General features: G+C 35.1%; 1 protein-coding gene across 2 annotated transcripts in view; it reads right to left on the reverse strand.

Moving 5' to 3' along the window:
- TTBK2 (tau tubulin kinase 2) overlaps nt 1-23,488 on the reverse strand; it is a 76,966-nt gene that overhangs the window by 24,180 nt on the left and 29,298 nt on the right. For both annotated transcript variants that reach the window (XM_042864331.1, XM_042864321.1), the window contains exons 6-12: nt 21,046-21,150; nt 6,998-7,063; nt 6,361-6,453; nt 5,262-5,387; nt 2,608-2,765; nt 1,795-2,011; nt 57-268 (exon numbers count right to left, since the gene is read on the reverse strand). In XM_042864331.1, coding sequence (XP_042720265.1) covers nt 57-268; nt 1,795-2,011; nt 2,608-2,765; nt 5,262-5,387; nt 6,361-6,453; nt 6,998-7,063; nt 21,046-21,150 — 977 coding nt within the window. The remainder of the gene's footprint in view (nt 1-56; nt 269-1,794; nt 2,012-2,607; nt 2,766-5,261; nt 5,388-6,360; nt 6,454-6,997; nt 7,064-21,045; nt 21,151-23,488) is intronic.

A 23,488-nucleotide genomic window follows, 5' to 3' on the forward strand; every position in this document is an offset into this window, starting at 1 on the left:
ACAATATATTCTGTAAAAATCTAAGCATAAAAATAAAATAGAAATAATTTATTTACCAGTTCTCAAGAAACTTATCGGTGTCTGGCTTTGACTCCAATGTCAGACGCTTCTCAAGTTCAAAGCTGTGAATTGAACGCAGCTTTCGAACCAGTGGGACATCTCTGTCCAGCTGGGTGGTCTCTGAGCGGACACGAACTGGAGAACCTAGACTTGGTGCATTAAGCATTCCATTCACAGGTCCCTGGCTGTTTTCCTCTTCTGTGGCAGCCTACGCAAAAAGTAAAAGTAAAAACATAGCACACTAGGAATGGCAAAATAAAGGAAGACACAGAATTGTATAGTGAATACCATCCAGGATTTTATCCATTGATAAGCCAATTTGTATTTGGAACGTTCCTTAAGCTCACACCACATTTGAGATAGTTCAGACATGCTCTTCAGCATGTATCACAACAGAAAAAAAACGGTCTAGTAATGTGCCAGTAGTAATGCAATAGCTCTGGGCAGGTCTAAAAACAAGAGTCTAAACAAAAAAAAACAAACAAAACAGAAAACAGTAATATACTTAAATCTATATCGATTTTTCATACCCATCTCTAAAATTTTCCTCAAAAGTAGTTTGAAACCAATCACTTAGAAGCATCCTCAGACTACTTCAGAGCCAACAGCTCTTATTACAGAAAAGTTAGTTTCCAAGCTGTCCTTATGATCCTCAACCTAGAACTTTATCTTAGCTCAACTGCATTTCACCTGGTATACTAGCTGGACACAACTTGAAGCTTGGGAATCATGATTATCCTTAATTTCAACAGGTGCAACTAACAAAAATTGCTTTTGTTTAAATGAGAGCAATTGGCTTGCTCCCTCTTTGGTAAAAATAAAGAATAATAAAAAACAAACAAACAAACAAAAAAAAACCAATAAATTCAGCAACAGTGAAAAAAGGCACCATGTCTTATGGTCTGCCACAACACATTTTTTTCTAGAAACAAGCCGCAACAGCCTGAAAACTGGACATCTCTCTATCTAAAGAACATTTCAGTAACACATGCCTATTGAGCTGTTTAAAACATTTTTATATCAAGAGCTACATTTTCTGAATATGAAGTCTAGTGATTGTGTCTGAAAATATGAAATGCTGTGAAAATGAACAAGGGAAATAGGAACCACTCCCAAGAGACTACACGTCAAACTTCAGAAACTCTGTCTCCAAAAGATTAACCCATTAATCTCTCTGCATCAGTAGAAAAGTACCATATCTTACCAAAGCAGAAACACCACATGAATTAAAAGGGTACTACCAATCATGCTTAATGTTAATTTGCCACTTGAAAGACAATAAATAATACTAAAACATTTTTTGTATTTTCTGTATTCAAACTCTACTCGCAAAATACAGAAAATCTGCTTTGGCTTCACACACTGAGCAAGAATTGAAATGATGTCTGAAGAACGTGAATATGACGATCACGTTAAGAAATGATACCAATGACATCACAAACTATGTCACTCTCATAGCAAACTAAATTCTCAGATTAAGCTTGAAAGAGACTCAAGTTTAAAATTGTCAGCAAATTATTAATCATAAAGACCAGAAAAGCCCAAAAGCTTGTCTACTTTTTCTAGTACACACATTAGTCTAATAAAAAGTGTAAACTCTACCATGAAATCTTGTTTACTTAGATCACTCTAAGTAATGCATACTAGCATGACTGTATTATTAATGATATTCTACTGTGTACCATGAGGACAGAAAGTTGTTTGTAAATCTTCACAATACAAATTTGTAAATACCTTACAAATCCCTAGTTTTATTTTGTTTCTGTTTGCATCCATTTCTTCCCAAACATCTTTTTCCTGAGAACGCTGATGCCCAGGAGACCCAGGCAGCTTCTCTGGTGAGACACCAACTGGAATACCATTCTCTCCATCACTGAGCTGTTCATCAGGAAATACTTCATCTGTGTTCTCTCGCAGCAAATCTCCTGGGATAGGAGTGGCATTGGCAATTCTACAAAAGTAGAAAAAATATTGGAAAAGCCAAAAAACTTAATTATGTGAAAAACACTTAAAAGCTGCTGCTTGAACATTTTCAAAGTAATTTCTGAATAAAAATTGTTAGAGATCATATCTACAGACCACTGGATAAATACTATTTTCTTCCATCACTGGATGAAAATCCTCTATAAATGCTGTTCAGTTGAAAAATGTTTGGTTTTTTTTGTTTTGTCTTTTTTTTCCAAATGGAATTCAACAGTTGCTTAGTATCTGCATATAGCAATTCATAGTAACTGGAATAACATTCTCCTCTTGGTACTTCCTGGAATAGAAATGGACTATGAAGTCCTTCACATTGGTTGCACTCCTGAAATCAACAAGGACCATCAATTGATGAATAAACTGGGATGTTCTGACAGAATAGTAATGTCTTACTTTCTATACTGTACAGAAATATACTGAACAAATAGTAGCATGTAAAATACAGTAAACCAGAATTATCACCTTTATCACCAGAATTATAAACAGAATTATCACCAGATTCAGTAATTGTTTCTATTCTATCAGAATTAATTTCAGTGATCATACATGCACAGTGTGCATACATACCCAATTGCAGCTGGAGTAAGACGAGTGTGTAACTGAGGTGTGGTTGAAGTTGTTGTCGTTGTCAGAGAGCCATCAGTTCCACTCTTCTCCCAGTCAAAAGGATCACTTTCAATAACCCCAAAGGTTTTCATGCTGTTATCAAACACAGACATGAGAAGCTAAAAATGAAGGAAAAAGTTCATTAGCTTCATTTTTGTCACAGAGATCAAACAATTTAAAAATATTACCCAATAATAATTCAGCATACTCCTTCATGATTCTGAGTGACAATTTTCCAGGAATATAGATTTATCATTTTTGCGATGTTTCAAATGTAAGATATGCAAACTTCTGTTTTACATTAAAAACAAATAAGCAAGAAAAGACAACCAAATCTTCCCCATGTTTCTAGCTGAAAAGAGAGGCAAAAAAGGTAGAAATGTACACATAGGCATGACCAAGTTGCTGCAGAATAGGAGCCACAGCTTTCCAAGAGAGAAGGATGAAAGAATATATTCAGCAATCATTAATCATTAAATGCTAGGGAATTAATCAGGAGTGCATAGGAAGAATACCAATTCACTAATTTATATACTTCTTTTATTTAATACCATGCATCATTTATATTATCCAGTGCTGACATTCATACCACAGAAAAGCCACATGAGGAAGCTTTCCTCTCTAATTTTATGCTATGAAAATTAATCCAGGCCAATTTGTGTCCATGGGAGAGAAAGAAATTACATCTTCTTTCCTCTTGCTTTGGAAAACTTTTGTCTCATTCCAGTAACTGGTGGGAAGGCTGCGTCTGTATCACATCATCTCTTGCTTCAAAACATTTTGATAAATTATACTTTTTTCCTAAAAGCTAAATCTCTGGTTTTCATTCTTTCTTCTTATCAAGGTTGCTGGAAATTTCTCTGCCTCTTTTAAAAATACCTAGTTTTTTCTAACTTAAAATGGATGGGAAGTTTGGATTATTTTTCTTGCACAAAATGCATTCATTTTATCTTTACTCTCAAGAGCTCTCAAAAATGCTATCTCTGTCAATCCAAAACCCTACTGAACTGCACAAAGCCACAATTCATTCTGTCCCACTCACACTCTCCTTTATTCGATTTTTCCTGTACCTTCATCGCTTTCTCTCTAATTATTTTAGACAGCATTCTCCTTTAAATCTTTTCTATAATTTCTGCTATAATGCAAAACCAAATGCCGTTTCCAACATGCTAGCATAAAACAGTCATATTTTTGAGTTTAATTTTTTGTTAAAATATGGGTCAACAGTGAGTGACTAAAAATACACCACTTTATCACCAATCTGAAGCTGCCTATTTCAGCAAGCAATATTCTCTTCAACAAAGAAAAATGACTATTTAGTTTTCTAGTGATTTCCGTAGGCAATACTTCAGTGTAGGGGGAAAAAAAAAGCATGGATTCATGTCATGATCCAGCTGTAAGTATCAAGGGTGCTGAGCTCAAGATTTCTGAAAATTGCCTGAGTGCTTATTACTATAAAACAATCTCATCAATTTAACTTAAAGAGCACTCACTGGAGCCTAGAATATGAGCACAACATCTGAACCTAAGAGATCACTGACTGCACAGCAACTGACGATCACTTTTAGAAACCTAACCCCCCAGCTCTGGGCTGCACTAAACAAGGGACATCAGCCATTCCTCTTACGTCTTACCTTCTCAACTCTCACCATCTCTGTAACCCTCCTTCGGATGCTCTCTAATAGTTTCATGCTCTTCTTACATTGTGGCACGCAAAACTGCACACAGTGCTCAAAGTGAGGCCACACCAGTGCAGAACAGAACAGAGCTGAACCTGATGCACCTCAGGGTACAGTTGGCCCTTTTGGTTGCCAGGGCACACTGCTGACTCCTGTCCAAATTGCTATCAACCAGAACATCCAGATCCCTTTCCAAGGAGCTGCTCTCCAGTCTCTCCTCCACAAGTTTGTACATACAGCCAGGGTTGCCCTGACCCAGGGTGGAGTGCAGAATCCAGCATTTATTCTTGAATTTAATATGGCTTGTTATTGCCCAGCCCTCTAAATTAATCAAGATGTCTCTGCAGGGCCTCTCTGTCCTTGAGGAAGTCAACAGCTCCTCTCAATTTAGTGTTGACCTTCAAAACCTTCAAGTCCTATATCCAAGTCACCAATGAAAACATTAAAGGGAACAGGTCCTAAAATGAAGCCTCTCCACAGCCCACTAGTGCCTGACCAACAGCCTGATGTAATCAATTTATTCCAATCACTTGAACTTGACCGATCAGCCAATTCTTCACCCACCACATTATCCCTTGTCTGGACAGTTTGTCCAGAAGGATACTGTGAGAAACAGAAAGCTTAGATGAAATCCACAACTGGCTTCCCACTACTACGTTGGTAATGTTCTCATAGATGTTGGTAACCTTGTCATAAAAGATTAAGTTGGTTAAGCAGGACTTCTCCCTCATGAACTCATGTAGTCTGTAACCAATGATTGCACTGCCTTTCAGATGTTTTTCCAGTAACTCCCAGAATAATCTTCTCTGTAATTATGCCAGACACTGAAGTGAGACTGCCACACTCAAGACCAGACAATGAAATCAAAGGAAATTGAAGATGCAACTGCATAAAATTCTAATTAAACCAGAGATTCAAAAAAGTAAAAATGTTTACCTGGTAATCAGGTTTTGTAAAGTAATCTAAATTAGAGATGTGATCCAGAAAGACGCTGAATTCTTGAGGAAGGTGTTTCAACATAAGTCTGTGCTCATACCTCTCTTTAATGGATCCCACTTGCTCCTAGGAGCAAATAATACAAAAAACATTAGCATACCTTTGTTCTCTGCTACGTACCCACACTGTCACCTTACAGCCATTCAAAACAATACTAACCAGACAGACAGTTGCGTTACACTGATCAGTACTGGGGAAGGCAGTTCTTAACCAGATAGCAAGATAAGAGATTGCCATCAGTACGTACACAAAAATAACATACTAACTTCAAATTGAATATGAAAAGCTGATGCCTGAATGCTGCCTGATATCATTAGAAATTTCAACCCTTCTAAAGATTAAACCCTGCTTTAAAGATTAAAATATCTTGTATCATCTGAAGTCCAATCACTTTCTGGTGATTATTCAGTCACTGCAATACATCACAGAAGATCTTGCTTAGTGTAAGATGAGCAAATCAAAACCAAAAGAAGCTACCTACACAGCACAGCACACTATCATCTACTAACACATGAACTACAGGAGTAACCTAGTTTGAATATAAATTCAGGAGAAATTGAAAGTAGTAATACTAATAGGCTAATTAAATACCATTTTTCTTGGAATATCTCACCTAAGATATGTGCCAAAAGAGTACTGCATATTGATTGATTAATTTTTGTTCATCAGCACATAATAAATGCCCACCTCACAAATAATCAAAATAGATAAATAATGCTCAGTGTCCAAAAGGTGAAATAAAAAAAATATCCAAGTGAGAACAAGAGCACAAATTCAGTAGTGTGTATACATTTACTTTTGTTTTTGAAATGTTTTCAAACTAGAAGTAACAGTACACTTTCCCACTGAAGTTTCCCAGTTCATAAGGCTTGGTTGTACTTTATATCATGATATTAGGAAAAAGAATACTAGAAAACACTCAAAAGAATAATGTACAAAATAACAAAGCAGTGATTCTTTGTGGAATCTTTATCACGGCATCTGCTTGCAATTCACAACTAATTTTACTCATACTCTTTGGTTCCACTTCCAGGTTTACCTTATCTTTTATTTTTCTCCAAGGTAGTTGCCCAACCACAAACTCCACCAACATGTAAAACAGGGACCAGAGATCATCATGTCGACCCATTTCCTATGAGAAAGAATTACTGTAATGCATCTTACAAAAAGATGTAAGGCAAAAGAGAAGATAAACTCTTCACTGTTAAATTTACATTGTTATACATAAAAAAATCATATTAAAAAACACTGCAAATAAGTTGTTAAAATAGACGATTTAATTATAATTAGGAACAGACAATTGTATTTCCATAAAAGATACAGATAAAAGTTGAAGCGTGTTAATATTACATAGTATCTTTACTAGAAGAGCTTTTACACTAGAAGAGGTGTTTAATTGTAAGAAAACATGCTAGAGATTATGTATGTTATAGAGCTCAGTTCTATAAAATTTGCAGTACAACTGAGCAAAGATAATCATTAATATCACAACTATTTTGCAGAAACCTTTTTTACTCTCAATTACTGTAAATTACATCATCTTTTCCCCCAAATTTAGATGTATATAGCTCTACAAGACAAATGTACCTATATCAGGATACAAAACAAAATCAATAGCAAGTGCATTTCTGCTTTCAGCTACATCAGATGGATATAATACAGTTTCAGATACTCACTCTGTTTCTATGAGCATTGATTGACGCATATCGTACTGTTCCCCGAAAACCAGCAACAGCTCGAGGCTATTAAAGAATAACAATAAAAAAGATTCCGTCAGAAAGAAGCCCTCTGAACAGTTAAATATGTAGCTATCAAGTGGGTGTGGAGCCACAACAAATATCAAATATCACTGATTTATTTCAATTTTTGCTATTTATCAGTTATCAGTGGAAATCCTCATAGGCATCAGAAAGCAACACATCATAGTTTCTTAAATCATACATTTGTGTCAGTTTTTGATCTCCAGAATCATCATGTCCTGTTTAATTCATGCATCAAAAAAATAAATCTGTATGACAGAAATATTTCCTTTTCTTCTCCAATAATGAAATATCTCCTGCTATTAACTAGTACAAGTCTGTGTCTCGAAATTTTGACAGGATCTAAAAACAGAACAATTACTTCCAGTTTGCTCAAATGCAGTATGGCACATACATACATGCCACAAGTAGGTACTTATCAAAATGCACGTGCAACATTTTCCCAAATCACTTGCTGAATCAGCAAACCACTAAATTTTGAGAAATTCCAAAAGAAAGTACAGCCACAGGTGCATGTCCCCGCCATAGCATGGAAAGCTGAGGCTGAACAATAACCAACAAGGGTTTCACAACTGACACTAATTAAAAATACTTATTTCTTTCCTATTTTCCAAATACCAGCTTTTCTTCCCTCGCACTGTAGGTATTGCATGGACACACCTAAGTCAACTGCTGTTTTATAACCACAGAATCTATTTTGCCAGCCTTCCCTCCTTCATGTAAAACGTTACAAAAAGAACTATAAATGATAATAATGTATATTTATCAATTTAAAAATTACAAAGTAGTGTTATTACTTTGCCTAAGCCAGATATGCAATCCATTCTACCCCTCTTGATCAATCATTCTGTATACACTACAGAGAACTGCTGGAACTGCAAAGTTTGCTTTCCTTTGTACTCTTTACTTCCTAATCAATAATTCTTTTTGTCTCTTACAACACTGAATGTGAGAAACTTGAGAGCTATGACAATTCCTAAGATCATACAAAATTCTGCACAATACATTAAAAATCTTGATACACACACACACACACAAAGATAACCACAATACAAAACCATTAATAAAATACCAGTAATACTGAGAACTATCATTTAAGTATATCAGGAGCTGCCATTATTGTCAGTAAACCTATCAATTAAATCCTGCATAATCCTGCAGCAAGGTGTTTAAAGCGATTTAACAGCTCGTGTAACCAATGTCTGTTATAGAGATCCAATGAGAAATGAATTAGTGTTGAAGTGGAAAGTATTTTCTAGGACATTTTTAATATGACCAGGACCTCAGACAATACTCTACATTTAGATCATTTTAGATTTCTCACATTCTCATAAAGGTTGAACAATGCTCAGAGCACATTCTCTGTTCAGGAGGGCAGACAATTGAGTTACTGTCTTCAGTCATCACATTCACTCTGAACATTACCCAGAAACAAAGCACAACACTAGCTGTGGGAAGTTCATAACATCACACAGTAATAAACAGAGTAGCTCTAAGTGTTCTGTAGTACTGCCAAATTTCAGAAGAAAATAAAGTCCTTTATTAAGAATATATATATATTTCTCCTTCCCAATAGTGCTGAGGACCAGAAATTATCCAAATGAGAACAATACAGATCATTGCCAAGTCAATCAGAATACATTTCCAAAATGTTTGATCAACAGCACATCTTCAGAAGGGCACTGAGAATAAATTCAGTAAACAAGAGAATTAAAATTTCAGAAGATTAAACCTTACAAATACTGTTTTCAACCTATGGCATGAATGTTAAAAAGAAAGGACTATATTCACTTTTACCAACCTAATTCTATCATTCTTCTAAGAATAATGAAAAATATGAAAACAAGGATGGAGTGAGGCTTTTATTCTTGGAATATCAAGTAGGCAAAGAAATTGTTAACAAGTAGACAAAACACCAAAAAAAAAAAAAAAAAAACAGTTGCTTGATAAGGGGGGGGGAAAAGACAGTAAGAAAAGGCATACAGGATCTAAATGACTCCATTCAGTTTGCAGAAACTAACAGTTTAACCTATTTCAGCACTATCCTGGGGAGAAAAGTCTAATGGAAGTATTTCATTGTGCATTAAGTCTATTACTTTTGAATGTTGAACCCACTGTCATCCTTAAATATACCTATGAAATTATTTGCCCTAGGAAGAGGGAGAGTTCCAGTGCTTTCTATTATCTCAGGATCACCAGTCAGGGAAAAGAATGAATGATAACTCTTTCTATATATTAGTTTGTGAAATAAATTCTGAATTCTTTACTTCATAAGGACATCTAAATCCTTTCCCAACCTAAAGAGCTACTGTCCTGAAGTGTACCCATAGATCTGATTTAAAAGGATTTGTAACTGTGTCCCAGTTCTTAAGACACATTTAAATACATTTTAGTAAAGCAGTTGACCACTATTTAGAAGTGGTATTACAATCCCACTCAACAAGAAATTAATTATACTGTGTAATTTACACAAATTATGGGTCTGGTAGCCCAAAGCATGTTCGCTCAATTCACAAGAGAATTTATAGACTTCTAAGCATCTGCAAAACCTCTCAAACTGTTTCAGAGCTCCTCATGCACCTTACATTTCATGCAGAAAAAGAGAAGCATTAGAGGCAATAATAGTAACTTCCTGAATGATTCACTACATTTTTCAAATATAGTGGCCTCTCTGCTACTACTCATGTTAACTCGTTTTTTTCTCCAAGTTAATGTGACAAAAACTGAGAAATAATACTCTCATAGATCCACTTTTATAGTCATGTCTTGCAGATTCGATATCTAAGAATCATGCCACCAAAGCAAAGGAAAATTTCCTTGTTAAGGGGAAAACGGCAACAACAACAACAGAGGTTGGTGGTGTTTTTATCATTGAATATTTGGAGCATGTAGCTACAGAATGTATTTGCAGTAAAGATATGGTGAATTTCATGTTTCAGTGCATCTGTGAATTCCACTAACATCCCTGATTAAATGGACCACATTATGTTCCTTCCCAGGACAAACAAAATAATTAACTCTCTTTTTTTTTTTTTTTTTTTAATTTTTATTTTTTTCCCCTGCTCGTTCTCTCCCTTCTTCCTCCCCCTCTTGAAATTTAGTGGGTTATAGTGCTTTCTTTTTTTTAAGTCTCCTTTTTCATGCAACATCAGTTTTCTCTGGACATCGCTCTGTCACAGAAACATTCACAAATGTTTTAGATAAAACTACATGAAGGAAATCAGGAGTTACTAGAAAAGGGAGCTATTGTCTCTAAGCAGAATTGTTTGCACATTCTTGAGAGACACTAAGCTTACAAACCTGTCCACATCCACTGGTTCTTTGGTGGGTCAATAGAGAAAGCAAATCATACTCCTTTAACACAGTTCAGTAACTCTAGAAATGCTCTGGGCATTGTTGAAAATTTTACATGGAGTAAAAGTTACTTTTATACTACAGTCACAGAAACTATATAATAAACATGAAAAAAATAAAAACAATAAAGACTTCCTTCCTATTTTATCTGACAAACTACAAGTATCTTTCTACCAGTCAATGACTGGTAATTCTTCAGTGCCTTTAGGCTTTTACATTGAGAAACCAGCTCAGGCAGTGAACAATACCTTCTCAATACCGTCTCTAAAGCTGAATAGGAGGATGGGTCGGAGAAGCAGCCACTCTATTTCCGTTTGTAAAGAATCCTTTCTTCTGTTCATCTACTGGGAATACAATTTTAGGATTTACCTTTCTTTATATCAAATGGCACCTTCTGTCACCCCCATTTTTTTTTTTTTTTGTGAATATAAGCTTCAGAATTTAATTTACTGCTTAGCATGCATTAGCATCAGTTTTAAGAAAATGAAACATTCAGGGATCATCTGAGTAAGCAAAGATCAGATAGCTGAAACACAATTGCCTTTACAATAAGTAATACATCATGATTAGTTATCACTTTAATGTATAGCTTTTCAAAGCCATACTTCTAGCTCTCTATAAAAACCATTTAAGCCACTAACAACAGAGTACTCACACTGAAAAATCCTTATTAAATTATCTCCTACCAACTATCAGTAAGACATACAGCTTGATCTCCATTTTACCTAAACAAAAAACTGTGATTTCCATACTGCTACACAGTGCCAGCAGATGCTGAGTAACGAGCTGAGTTAACATCTAGCAGTACAATTTAATTTTGTTATTGTGGATTCTAACAGGCATGTAGTAACAAATCAAAATTTAGCACCAACTTCTGTGGTATAAAAAGCATCACAGCAACACTTGGTGCATAAATAAGCTCCTGAGCATTTTCAATCTAGAGCACTCACTTCAGCATTGATATGCACTAGCTGAAAACAGCAGACTTTTCAAAACTGATTCATAAGCAGACAAGTTGGAGGCTGGAAGTGGTAACAACCTACCGTATGTCTATCACAAACCTAAACTTATTCCAGTGAAAAAATCACACAGGATACATCTCACACCTTCCATGTGCACGTTTACTTTGCTGTACGTGATTTCTCTTATACCAGGAGATGGAGGAGAAATTACCGTAAGAGGAAGACCAGCGACTTTATTTAGCAAGCTAATGCACTAGCAGGGGATTTCTCCAAACAGATGAAATAATGTTTTTCTCATCTCCAGAAGAAAAAAAGGTTTTACTGCATTATCAGAATTCCTGTGTTCTTAGCAGACGAGAGAACTCAGATCCTAATTTTTTACTTGTTTGTATGTATCACATATAGTACTTACTACGATACTATCGTACAAAGTTAATTCAGTAGTAGACTTCTTTCAAGACTGCAAAATTAAGGCTGACAAGTTAATGTATATTAAAAAAGTGTTTTCTTTTTAAACCATTCGGTAATATTTTTTCATAAATCAGAGAAGTTCACAGCTCAGAAAGAATTAAAAAGACTAGAGATTCTGTTTTCATTTTGGTTTGCTTCTACTTTCACCAGGAAAGGAATTCTACTGGATCAAGCCATCTGTCTTTCCACTATAATAGCTTTTAATTTCAAGCAAATAGGACAGCTCTCAAAGACTTTCAGTTCCTGCAAGTTTAATGAAAATTGGTGATTAGAGAACCTAAATTAGTACTGTGACACAGAGGCAGTCAATTAAAATTCAATAGAAATGGCTCACATCCATCTCAACAGACAACGATCAGTTGGTCAATCAGCATTTTAGGCGGCAAGTGAGCACATGCCTATCCCTAGAATTGCTAACATCAACTATTAGGATCCTGGTCAGAAAGGCTGGGTGTAGTACAGAGCTGAAAATAGTGACATTTGAAAGGCATAAAGGAAGTAGTACATAAAACAACAGGAAAATAGTCAATTTCACCATTTAAGGAATAGATTTTTTCAAATATAATACCAAATCCTAGCAGGAAATAGACAGTTGTAGCCTATTCTTCCCTAAAGCATTTAACCATTCTAAGGGAAATAAAGGAACTGCTGTATTAGAATACTGAACAGTTATACCACATATCCGAATTTCTAAATTAAATTGTTCTGATTGCTAGGATATTACATCCATATTCCATGCATCACTGAAAAGGAAAAAAAAAAAAAAAAACAATATACCCCTAGAATAACAAAGTACGGTACTATAAGAATTAAATTCTTTTCATATCTCAACAATTCATCAGCCTTTTCCTTCAGGCAGAATATTAATAGATTGTAAACTCTATTTATCACCCAAACCACAAAGACTCTTCCTCTCAATGAAATTCCCATCTTTAGGTGTTTGGGATTTTGTTGTTGCTGTTTAGTGTGCGTGGTTTTGTTGTTTTTTGGGTTTTATTTTTCCTACATTTCTCCTTTAATTTCATCGTTGCAAGAATACTCCATAGAGATGTTACAAAATAATATCACACTGCATGAAATTAATCTATTCACTCTACTTGTGTCACCCTTTAGCTTGATTCACAGTGCTTTTTTTTCCAACTTTTACATTAACTCACTGCCTGCCTTTTTCACTGCATACCATCATGCACAACACCAGCTGCATTATTTCCTTCATTTTTAATTTGACACTAATTCAATCAAACTTGCAAGAATCAAGTTCAGCAGTTCAACATATATATTTTAAGACTGTATCTTAAAGAATGGTCTTCTTTCTTTCTGAAGGAAGTTACGGCAGAGAAATATTGTAAATAGCATGACACTGGTAGATATAACACCACTTATATGATGCGTGACTTCAAAAACTTTTGAAACCTAATAGTCTGGAAGAAAATAATGCCTGCACAAAGCTCTACAAACCAAATTTCTTCTTTCCTGTAAACTAGCATTAATTCAGACATGCAGCCTCAAATGACTAGTCTCACAGCTCTTCCAACTCATGCAGATTCCTGCTTATAGAAAACAATGACAAGAAAAAAAGCAAATTGCTCTTCGCATAGTCTATCCAGAAAATAACCATTAGACAATATTTCCCTTTAGCACATTTTGACATAAAAACCTAAGACTTTTTCAGTTTTTCCTGTTATTCAAGAAAAAAATTAATAATTAACTACTTTCCAGTCTTATCAACTCAGATTATATGAAGAAAAGAATTAAGGAGTATATAGGAGATTAAGAATGAGCCTACATGCTTATTCCTTTCCATACAACATCTCTGATTTTAAATATTAATCTTTACTACATGACTAAAATTATAAAGAATATACACAGCTGTAATAACTCAGTTTCGACTCTTAGACTCCATTCACTGAAACAAAGTTTGTTTTCTTTAAAGTACTTCTTTTTTTTTTTTTACAAGTTCTTAACTATTAAGTACTTAGATCAAAACTTAGAAGGAAATCTTGCAAATTTCATCTATTTCCAAAAATTCACTTAATGTAGTCTACGTGATGTAGATTCAGTGAAGAAAAAACTAAAAGTGTAGTTTTAAGTTATTTATTCTTTAAACATTTTCTTTGTTCTACAGTAGCAAAATGTAGAAAACAAAACATTATAGACATGAAAAAGGAGAAGTGGACTGTAACAGGAAGGGATTGTCAGGTTTCCAGAAAATAACCCTGGTGCTCTCTTCCAACACTGCCTCTGAATCATTACTTATTAATAAAAACATTTGTTTTAGAAACAAAGAACATACAGTAAAAAGTTTTTCACTCTTCCCGGAGTTCTATTTGGCAGCTGAATTACATCACATACATCCCTACTGTTCCTTCTTCTGTTTTTATTTGAGCCACAAGAGCTGAACTGATTTTTGCTAATTGTTGCAGAAACACACAATCAGAACATTATTCCAATAAACTGAGATTTACAGCATACAGATATTAAATTTTTCTTTATTTTCTTTATTACCTCTTGTTCACTCTACATCTTTTTGCCATGCATTTTTTCCCAAAATTATTTATCCACCAACAGCCTAAATATATACTGCACATGAATTACAAGGTAGAAATTATTTCTAAATACATTTTAAAAAGCAAATTCGTTCTCTGTTATTGGAGCTTAATAAAAGAGCCCATCTCCAGACACAACATATATTTAAAATCCTAGAAGAGACTATTCAAAGTAAATGTTTAAGTAATTTCTTTGAAATTACAGTATAAGATAATGGTTGGTAACTCAGACAACTTATGAAGGGAGTACTCTAGAGTATAACAATGTACAAAAGCTGGAAAGAAATATTATATAGATAAGAACTTATTAACACAATTTATTTCTTTCATCAGCCTTCCTGCAACCTGAATATTTCCATGACAGTAAGGGGATTGTGCAACAGCATCACCAGTTAGGTACAAAAGTAATAAACAGAACCTTCGCTGAGCCTCAGCAAATGAACCCTGCAGGAGCGTTGCAAAGCCCTGGAGTTCCTTGCCTGAGGAGCTGCACAGCTCCCACTCCATGCCAAGGGATGCCTCCAGCTAAGCTCAGCAGGTACTTAGCACCTACAACTATCACAACACTTCTTTGTCACCTTCATCACTTGCAGCCTAAAGACACAGCAGTGCAATCCCTAGTGAAACACGACTCCAGTAACAAAACAAAACAAAACGAAAAACTACTCGTACGATAACGACAGCCAAAATAGAAGGTTAAAATAGAAGAAACTGTGTAAATGATAAAGAAATAACCAAGGGATTGCTGAAAATTTTATCATAACAGAGAAGGCACGTGGATGAGTTTTAGAGAAGTTTACACAAGTTTCATTGAGCAAATAGTATGTTTTATTGATAACTTGAAGGTAAAATGAAATGAAGAAGGGGAATTCAAAGGTTTATTGCAAATGCAAGTCACAATGGATGTTAAAGACAGGAAAGTGAACTGAGGAGTATGAAAAGATTTTAAGAAGAAAAATATTTTTTTACTTGTTTCAGTGAAAACATTCAGTCTTCAACTAATCACATCACTGTATAATGCACTGTTAGAGACTGAAAGAACATCAGTGGGAAAAGATAGCATAAGGTACGTGCCAGCAACAAAGTGCTTCTTGATAGGATGAAACAACCACTGAACAGCATACTTAAAATGATATAGACCATTACCCTGCTGCATCTGACATTCAGTAGATTTGGACAGGTTTGGAAGAATGGGCTCTTCAATCAGTTAACATACTTTAGCCAATTATCTACTATAGACTTCATATGCCACAAGTCTCAGTAACATTTTTTGGTTTTTTGGTGTATTGTTCATGCAATCCATTGCCATTTAATACTGTAATTCTAAAAGATGTCTGGGTTGTTCCTGAATGTTGCTTCAATTGGTGTCGCTGAAAAAAGAGAATGTATCAAGGACTGCTGAAGATATACCGTACCTTCTTGCCCTTTACATAAAATGGAAACCTGATACATTTTACAACTCCTGAAGCTGACTGCAGTGCTGCCTACTCTTTAAACTTAATGGCAGGTGGATGAGAGTGTCTTAGTTTAATCTGAACTTTCACCCTAAGCAAAGTTCAGTAGCTATTTTTGAAAACTTCACATGTAGTCTCTTACTTATTATAAAAGCATGCAGTCAAAGTACTACCAGGGAAAAGTTACTGACAAACTCTAAATAGACACTGGGGCAAATATAGAGAAGAGCATCAGTTTTAGTTGGTGTTGTCTGTGGACAGCCTCTCTGGCATTTTTTTTTTTTTTTAAAGTAATGACACTTTTTGCAGATCAGATTCTAACAGCACTTACTTGAAAAGAATATTGAGAAGCATGTATGAGCATCTACCTTTAATGTATGTGGGTCCAAACGGCCTTCAGAGAGGACAAAACATTCACAGCGATCTTTTTTCTTACAGCACTGTAGCTTCATTGCTGCTTCTTTAATTCGCAAAATTATCCCACTTTCTTGCCCATCTTAAAAAGGAGGGCAACAAAGCTGGTGAGGGGTCTGGAACACAGGCCATATGAGGAGAGGCTGAAGGAGCTGGGAATGTTCAGCCTGGAGAAGAGGAGACTCAGGGGAGACCTCATTGCTCTCTATAACTTCCAAGGGAGGTTGTAGTGAGCTGGGGGTTGGCCTCTTCTCTCGTGTCATTAGTGATAGGACCAGAGGGAATGGCTTCAAGCTACGGCAGGGGAGATTCAGGCTGGACATGAGGAAGTATTACTTTTCAGAAAGGGTGGGCAGGCACTGGAATGGACTGCCCAGGGAGGTGGTGGAATCACCGAGCCTGGGGGTGTTCAAGGAAAGGCTGGATGTTGTGTTGAGGGACATGGTTTAGTAGGAGCTATTGGGAATAGGTGAACGGTTGGACTGGGTGATCTTTTAGGTCTTTTCCAACCTTGGTGATTCTATGATTCTATGATTTAATCAATGCAGTGTTTAATCCTTCAGTACCACAAGAACTCCATTCCATTCTCACCACAGAAATAAACAATCCACAACTCTATCTTCTTATGTCAAGAAGACAAGTTACGTCTTAAGCAGAGTAAGATGGAAGCATTCTCTAGTCCTCCTCAGCAATCAAAATCCTATAGAATATTACAAGAAATACCATGTAATTCAAACACAACATTTCAAAATCTTCATAAAGTAGGAAAAACAAACAAAAAACCCATACAAAATAAGACTATGCATATACAATGTATATTTTCTCTATATATTCTCTGTATTTAACTGAACTATGATAGACTTTGAAAGCTTTCAATATGTATTTAATGCCTGGCTTTAACATTTAGTAACACATCTCCGCACAGCATTCGAGGAGGGTTTGTGTATATTTTTGTTGTTGTTTGTTTTTTTGTTTGTTTGTTTTGTGTGGAATTCAGTTCCTTAAAGTAATTTCCAGGACACCAAAAGTGAAATTGTCACTGTCCAAAAGTGAAATTTCAAGATAAAAATTCACTTGCTGGAAAATCCTCAGAACCTGAGAGCGCTAAAGAAAGACAATCAGCCTTTAACTGGTTTTGTACCTAAGCATCTGAATGTGGTTCAGCTTGTGGTTTGATGTGAACAGTTTTGTAACCATTTGCCCAGAGAATAAAAAGATCTAAGCATTCGCATTCTTCCTGCTGTGCTTTTTTCTATGGGTCAGTCTGCACAGCCACTGCTGCATCTCCTGCTTTAGCAGGTCTCAGAATTCTGTTACTGTCTGTTACTCAGTGGTTGACAGTAGCAGTAAAGAGCATGGATAACTCGTCAGAAAATACTGGTGGACACTCATTTCCTTCAGATTTAAATACTTCTGCTGATGTTCAAAGTAAGAATCTTGTGATTCCTTTAACGCAAAGCCTATCAGAGAAACTGTACTACATTTCCTAGTTGTTCAAAAAAATCACAACTTCCAGCTTGGTGTGATTTAAGATTTCAAACTTCTAAATAAAACATAGCAATTTAGATCTAAAATATTTCCTGAATATATGCTAATGTGTTTTTTTAATCTATATTTTAAATAATTACTGGAAAGTTTACACACTTGATATTAAGGTCATGCTGAATAAACCAATGAGGAAGAGGACTTTTTTGAAGCTTTTTCTTTGGTTTAAATAACAACTGAATAACAACCAAAAATCTATTCACTGGGAGGACAGGAGGAAGTTGAGGAAAACAGTCATAGAGCAACTCTTCCTTTGACCCAAAAAGTGGGCAAAAAGAGAGTTCCTTAGACTACCCTTTAACTTGCTAGTTCCGATACTCTCAGAGGGAACATACAGATCAAACAATAATAGAACCATATAACCATTATGGTTGGAAAAAAACCTCTAGTACCATCTAGTCCATCTGCCCACTAAACCATCTCCCTCAGTGCCACAGGTACACATTTCTTGTACACCTCCAGGGATGGCAACTTCACCACTTCCCTGGGCAGCCCATTCCAATACTAGACCACTCTTTCAGACGGCAAAAAAAAAGTTTCCTTCTTCATTCACATTTGCAGAGTCTAAATCACCAGACTCAAGGGACAGCATGTTAATTTGTGTAATTCTTTATGCTGCCAGACAGTAAGATGTGTATGCTGTAGCAAAAAAAGCAGAGATATTTGGGATGAAAAGGTTTTATCCTAGATGCCTACTTCTCATGGATATTTTTCAAATTTTTTTATCTTAGCTTTTCATGTTACACTCTCTTCTTTGTATAACAAAGACAATTCTGTTATTTCAAAATTACAGTCTATATAAAAGAGATGACAAAAAACAGATCTGTGACAGTACCTGATAGTTGAATATACAGATTTTAAATTAAGAACTCAAATTCATTTCTAATAAGATGTTCAATAAGAGAAAGATGAATCTTTCTGAGAGTGAAGAATAGCTGTTTATTTTTTCCTTTGTTTTGTTTCCTTTGTAGTAATTTTAATAGCACCTCAAAGAACACTCGCAGTTAACCTTCACATTAAAACAGAAGTAGACCATGAGCATAAGCATACTGAATTTACATTGTGTTAAATGTATTTGCCTGATGATTAGAAACTGGCTCCCTACAATTAAATTCTAATTACCCCACTTTGCAATAGTCATTTCTTATCTATACTATTGATTCAAATTTTCATTTCCTCCCTTTCTCTAGCAATTTATTCTCCAAATCATTTGCTCCTTCCATAACAGCCTATATAATCTCCAGCAATTCTTGTTCTACTTTCCAGATGCATTTTTCACTCTTTGAATCTTTTCAGTTACCAAAAAAGGTTCCTGCCACCAATCCCATGTTGTCCTATTAACCTACACTATAGAATTTCATTCTATATCTACACAAAATACTTGCATCCTAGTACCATCTTTACAAGAAAAATGTGTTTCAGAAGCTTATACAGTCATAGACTATTCCCAGAATTTCCATACTCTTCATCCTAATTCCACCTACACCTCTATCTCAAAAGTATTTGCAGTCAACATAAGATCCAGGCAAACATAGATTCCATCATATTCTTGATGGACAAGCAGTACAATACACTTCCTTCAAGTCTTTTTTTTTTTTTTTTTAACCTTCAAAAACCAGTCATACAGCCCGCTGCAAAACAAATGAAGGTCATTTTTTGTAATCTATAACAAAGGCGAAAATCATGCTATTGCAACTCCTACTATGGAATAGAATAGTGAAATAGGCTGTAAACTGCTTGCTCCTCTGGGCTTTAAAAAGATTGTCTACATATGACACCTCAGTGTAATGAAAAATACAGTGAGTACCAAAAACACTGAAGAATCAAAATGCTAACATTAGCCAGTGCAGATGGTCAGTGATTTCTGGAGGAAAATGCAGTCCTAACAAACTTGACTGCTTTGAACCGTACCCTTGAAAGTTATAATAGATTAGTCTGAAAATTATAGATAGATTAAGCTGAATAATTACTTCAGATACACTGTAGGGCACTGCAATGAAAAACAAAAAGCAAGAGTTGCGTCGTTACCAAAAAAAAGCAGAAATATTATAATAATATCTGTTATTACTCGCTTTCTGAAAATAGTACCACTGTGTGTGTTCCTGTGTACGTACTGAAATACAGAATCTTGGGAATTGCTTTATTTTCAAAATTGAGGTCTGTTTAAAAAAAAAACATTATAAGCAGACAAACATACGGAAGACAAGAACACTGATAAATAGAAAAAAAAATGTAAAACTACTTAAATTGTTTAGCTCACCTTTCCAACAGCAGCAGCCACTCTGTTGGTCTCCCCTGCTCTTTGCTTTCATTGCAGTGTCCAGCATTATGGCTGAAGGAATAGAGTACAGCAGAACCTCGCTAATTTACCTTCCTAATTCACACACCTCATAATTTGCACACAAAAATTTGCCACTTTCCCAACTCCTTAGGAAAAATCAAATTGAAAATCCTGTACAGGTAGATTCTATCACTCACATTGTTCCACATTAATAAATACAATACACAATATTGACTATTCATTAGTCAATGAATCATTCAACAGTACAGAATTCATTATTATAAAAACAAATTAAATCAATAAAGACTATACTTTTCATTTAAACATTGCCATGTATCACGATACTGATTTGAAACTTGGAAATTTTGAAAGGACTCCCACCAGTGAATTAGGGAGGCTCTACTGTACTTAAATTGTAATGTCCTCATCTATATTCTTTTCTCAACAATTTTCTCCCAACTGCATCACATTGACAAATACCAAAAACACTTAGCTATGTCCTGCTAATATTATAATCAGTGTCCTATCACTGTTTTAATTATTTAGACATTCCCTTTCACAAGACTATTCAGTTCACTGTTTTTTTTTTCCTGCTCATATTTTTTTCTGTAATACAGAATATGCATTACCAAGTGAAATTCAGAGCTGATACACTACTCCGATACAGATTTGTTTTCACAAATCAAATGATTCACTACCCATAAAAATCATGGAGTAGGCTGCGTTTCAAACCAGAAACAAGATTCATTTCTAACTGCCAATCTTTTAACATAACCCATACATCAGCTGGCATTTCTGATCTGGGATCATGCTTGTCAAGTTTATGTAAGCAACCAGTTCAATGCCATTCATACACTTATCCAGGAAAAAAAGAAATGGTGTATTACCACATTTAATTAATCACATCAACAATTGATAATTTTGAAAAGAATCTTACTGGTCGGACATCCCCACATGAGTTCGTAAATTGTCGTGCCAAGCCAAAATCCAGCATATAACACTTCCTACAGGTGCTAGGAAAACGTCCCATTGCAAAGTTAGACTAGGAAGAAAAACAAATACAGATATACATTTTATATACAATATGTATATACACAATATATAATATATACACACGTATATATATTTTAATGTGTACATACTAACACAGTTACACCGTCACAGAAAATCCATGTTCTACTTCTCTACCTTTCCTTCCATGTTTTCAGTTCTTTTATACTCCTATCGAATTTGAAGAAAACATTAAGAACATCAGACACTCAGTTTGCCATATCTGAACCACAGATTAGATGGCCCAAATAGAGTGTTGCCTGACCTTATTACTTAGAGACCACACATTCTTAGCAAGAATTTTCCATCCACCTCACTGGTTCATATTTTTTGATCTGAGCACTTAAAAAAAAAAAAAAAAAAAAAAAACAAGAAAAAACCCTACTGATCTATGAGTTAACAAGGTCACCTAAACAAATGCACTAATAACATATACAAGGAATACAGAATAAAGAGTGCAAACATTTTTTCTTTTACATGAGAGAAGGAAACTTAAAATCAGTAAGAGCTGGAAAGTCATGAGGATTTATGGAGATAATTCACTCTGAAGTAATTTTTTGTCTCTCTGGATTAGCATTCCACATTAAACCTGTAAAAAAACCCCAACACATTGGCTGAATTGTTTCAAATCTATCTCCCACAAAATCCCCTCAAATTACATAACATTAAAAAAAGATAGAACATGAAATGATTCTGCAACATGAAACTGAAACTATACATCTGAGCAAGATGGAAGTTACACCAAGTTAACTCTAGAAAAACTACTTTTGTTTTTGTGTTAAGGGAGTTCGCAGTACTTAAAGTCCTTTAGAACCCAGACTGGATTTCACTTATCTTTGGGAAAAAATCAGAGCCTTGGGGAACAATGTATCTCATGCAAATCTGAAAAGAATAATACCTGAAAGAGATCACAAATGTATGTTTGCACCAGAAGAATAAAAAAGGTTGAGTAGTTACATTGCTATCTTGAGTTTTCACAATATGCTGCAAAATATCACAAGGCAGTAGCAAATACTCAAACTTTAATCTGTCACTTTTGTGAAAGAAAAAGCAGAGATTCCAGAAAATAGCAAATAAGCAATATACAGGAATCTACAGGAATCTTTTGTACCAGATTCCACTGCTACAGCAAAGAGCACAACTTCCTAGTTGATTATTAATGATACATGTACTACTTTCCTGAACTCTTTTTGCCAGTAACCCATAGCTATTACAAGGGAAAGAAAACAAAATAGGAAAGTGATTATTTGCTTATTGGTATAACCATTCAGAGCTAAAAAGCTGAAATAAAAATATACCTTTGGACAAGGGAGCTCTTTTCAAAACACTTCCTAATTTTTACCTAGATAGAAAATCATGGAAGGGGCAGGGAAGCCAGAGACAAGCTAGACGTGCTAAACAACCCTTACTGCGATGAGAAATTGCAGGGAGGAATGCACATCAAGTAATGTCATTGATTGATGGAAAATCTTGTTGGAGAAAAATGCATTGATTCCACCTTAACAGTACCAGCCATTAATACATAACAGAAGCCAAAAAATACGCAGAACTGTAACAAGATAAAAGGAACATTTAGGAATCCCTTTGAACAATGCAACTAGTATTTCTTAGGAGGGAAGGTTGCTCAATTGTTTTTTCTTTTAATATATAGAATTGCTTAAAGCTTCAGTTTGATGAATTTGAAAGGTTATAATAGATAAGATCCACACTGGAAGACTCATCACTGCAACATTCCGAAAAGGTGAAACGCTTGTTGCTTGCTTCTCATTAGAAGTACGCAATTATGCAATATGCTATCTCCTAAAGTTTGACTGTTTTAGTAAACTGCAAGATACAAGTTTTGAAGCAAAGTTTCAAGAACAGAAAATCTCTCTGATGAAAAACACAAAGCTACAGTGGCAAATTCATTTGTTTGGGTTTTCCCCCCAAAATCTACCTAATTACGTATTTATATTTACATATAAGCATTGCTCCATTTCAGAGATGGAGGGTAAAAATCAATCGAAACCATGTACTGACTTATGTGTGATCAACACATGAACACTCTACAGATAAGAGCTGTAAGTGTTAATTGTGGGAAACTGCAAGGAGGTCTAAGTACTCAAGGCAAGGGTGAAAAAGAACAAGTTACTGTCATTGCAAAACAACATTAATTAATAGAAAAATTCTACTCTGGTAAATAAGCATCTAGTTTTCTATTCTTTCTCATTTTTCCCTTTTATCATGCACACAGATCATTCCAAAAGTAATGCCTCATTTATTTCAGTGGAAATGACAACAGGTACTAGAATCTGCATCCCGTGCTTGTAAAAATCTGTCCCAATGGAGAT

The sequence above is a fragment of the Lagopus leucura genome, unplaced genomic scaffold (genome assembly GCF_019238085.1).
Source record: "Lagopus leucura isolate 7727_CA_CO unplaced genomic scaffold, USGS_WTPT01 Super-Scaffold_1, whole genome shotgun sequence".
In the NCBI taxonomy this organism is placed as follows: Eukaryota; Metazoa; Chordata; class Aves; order Galliformes; family Phasianidae; genus Lagopus; species Lagopus leucura.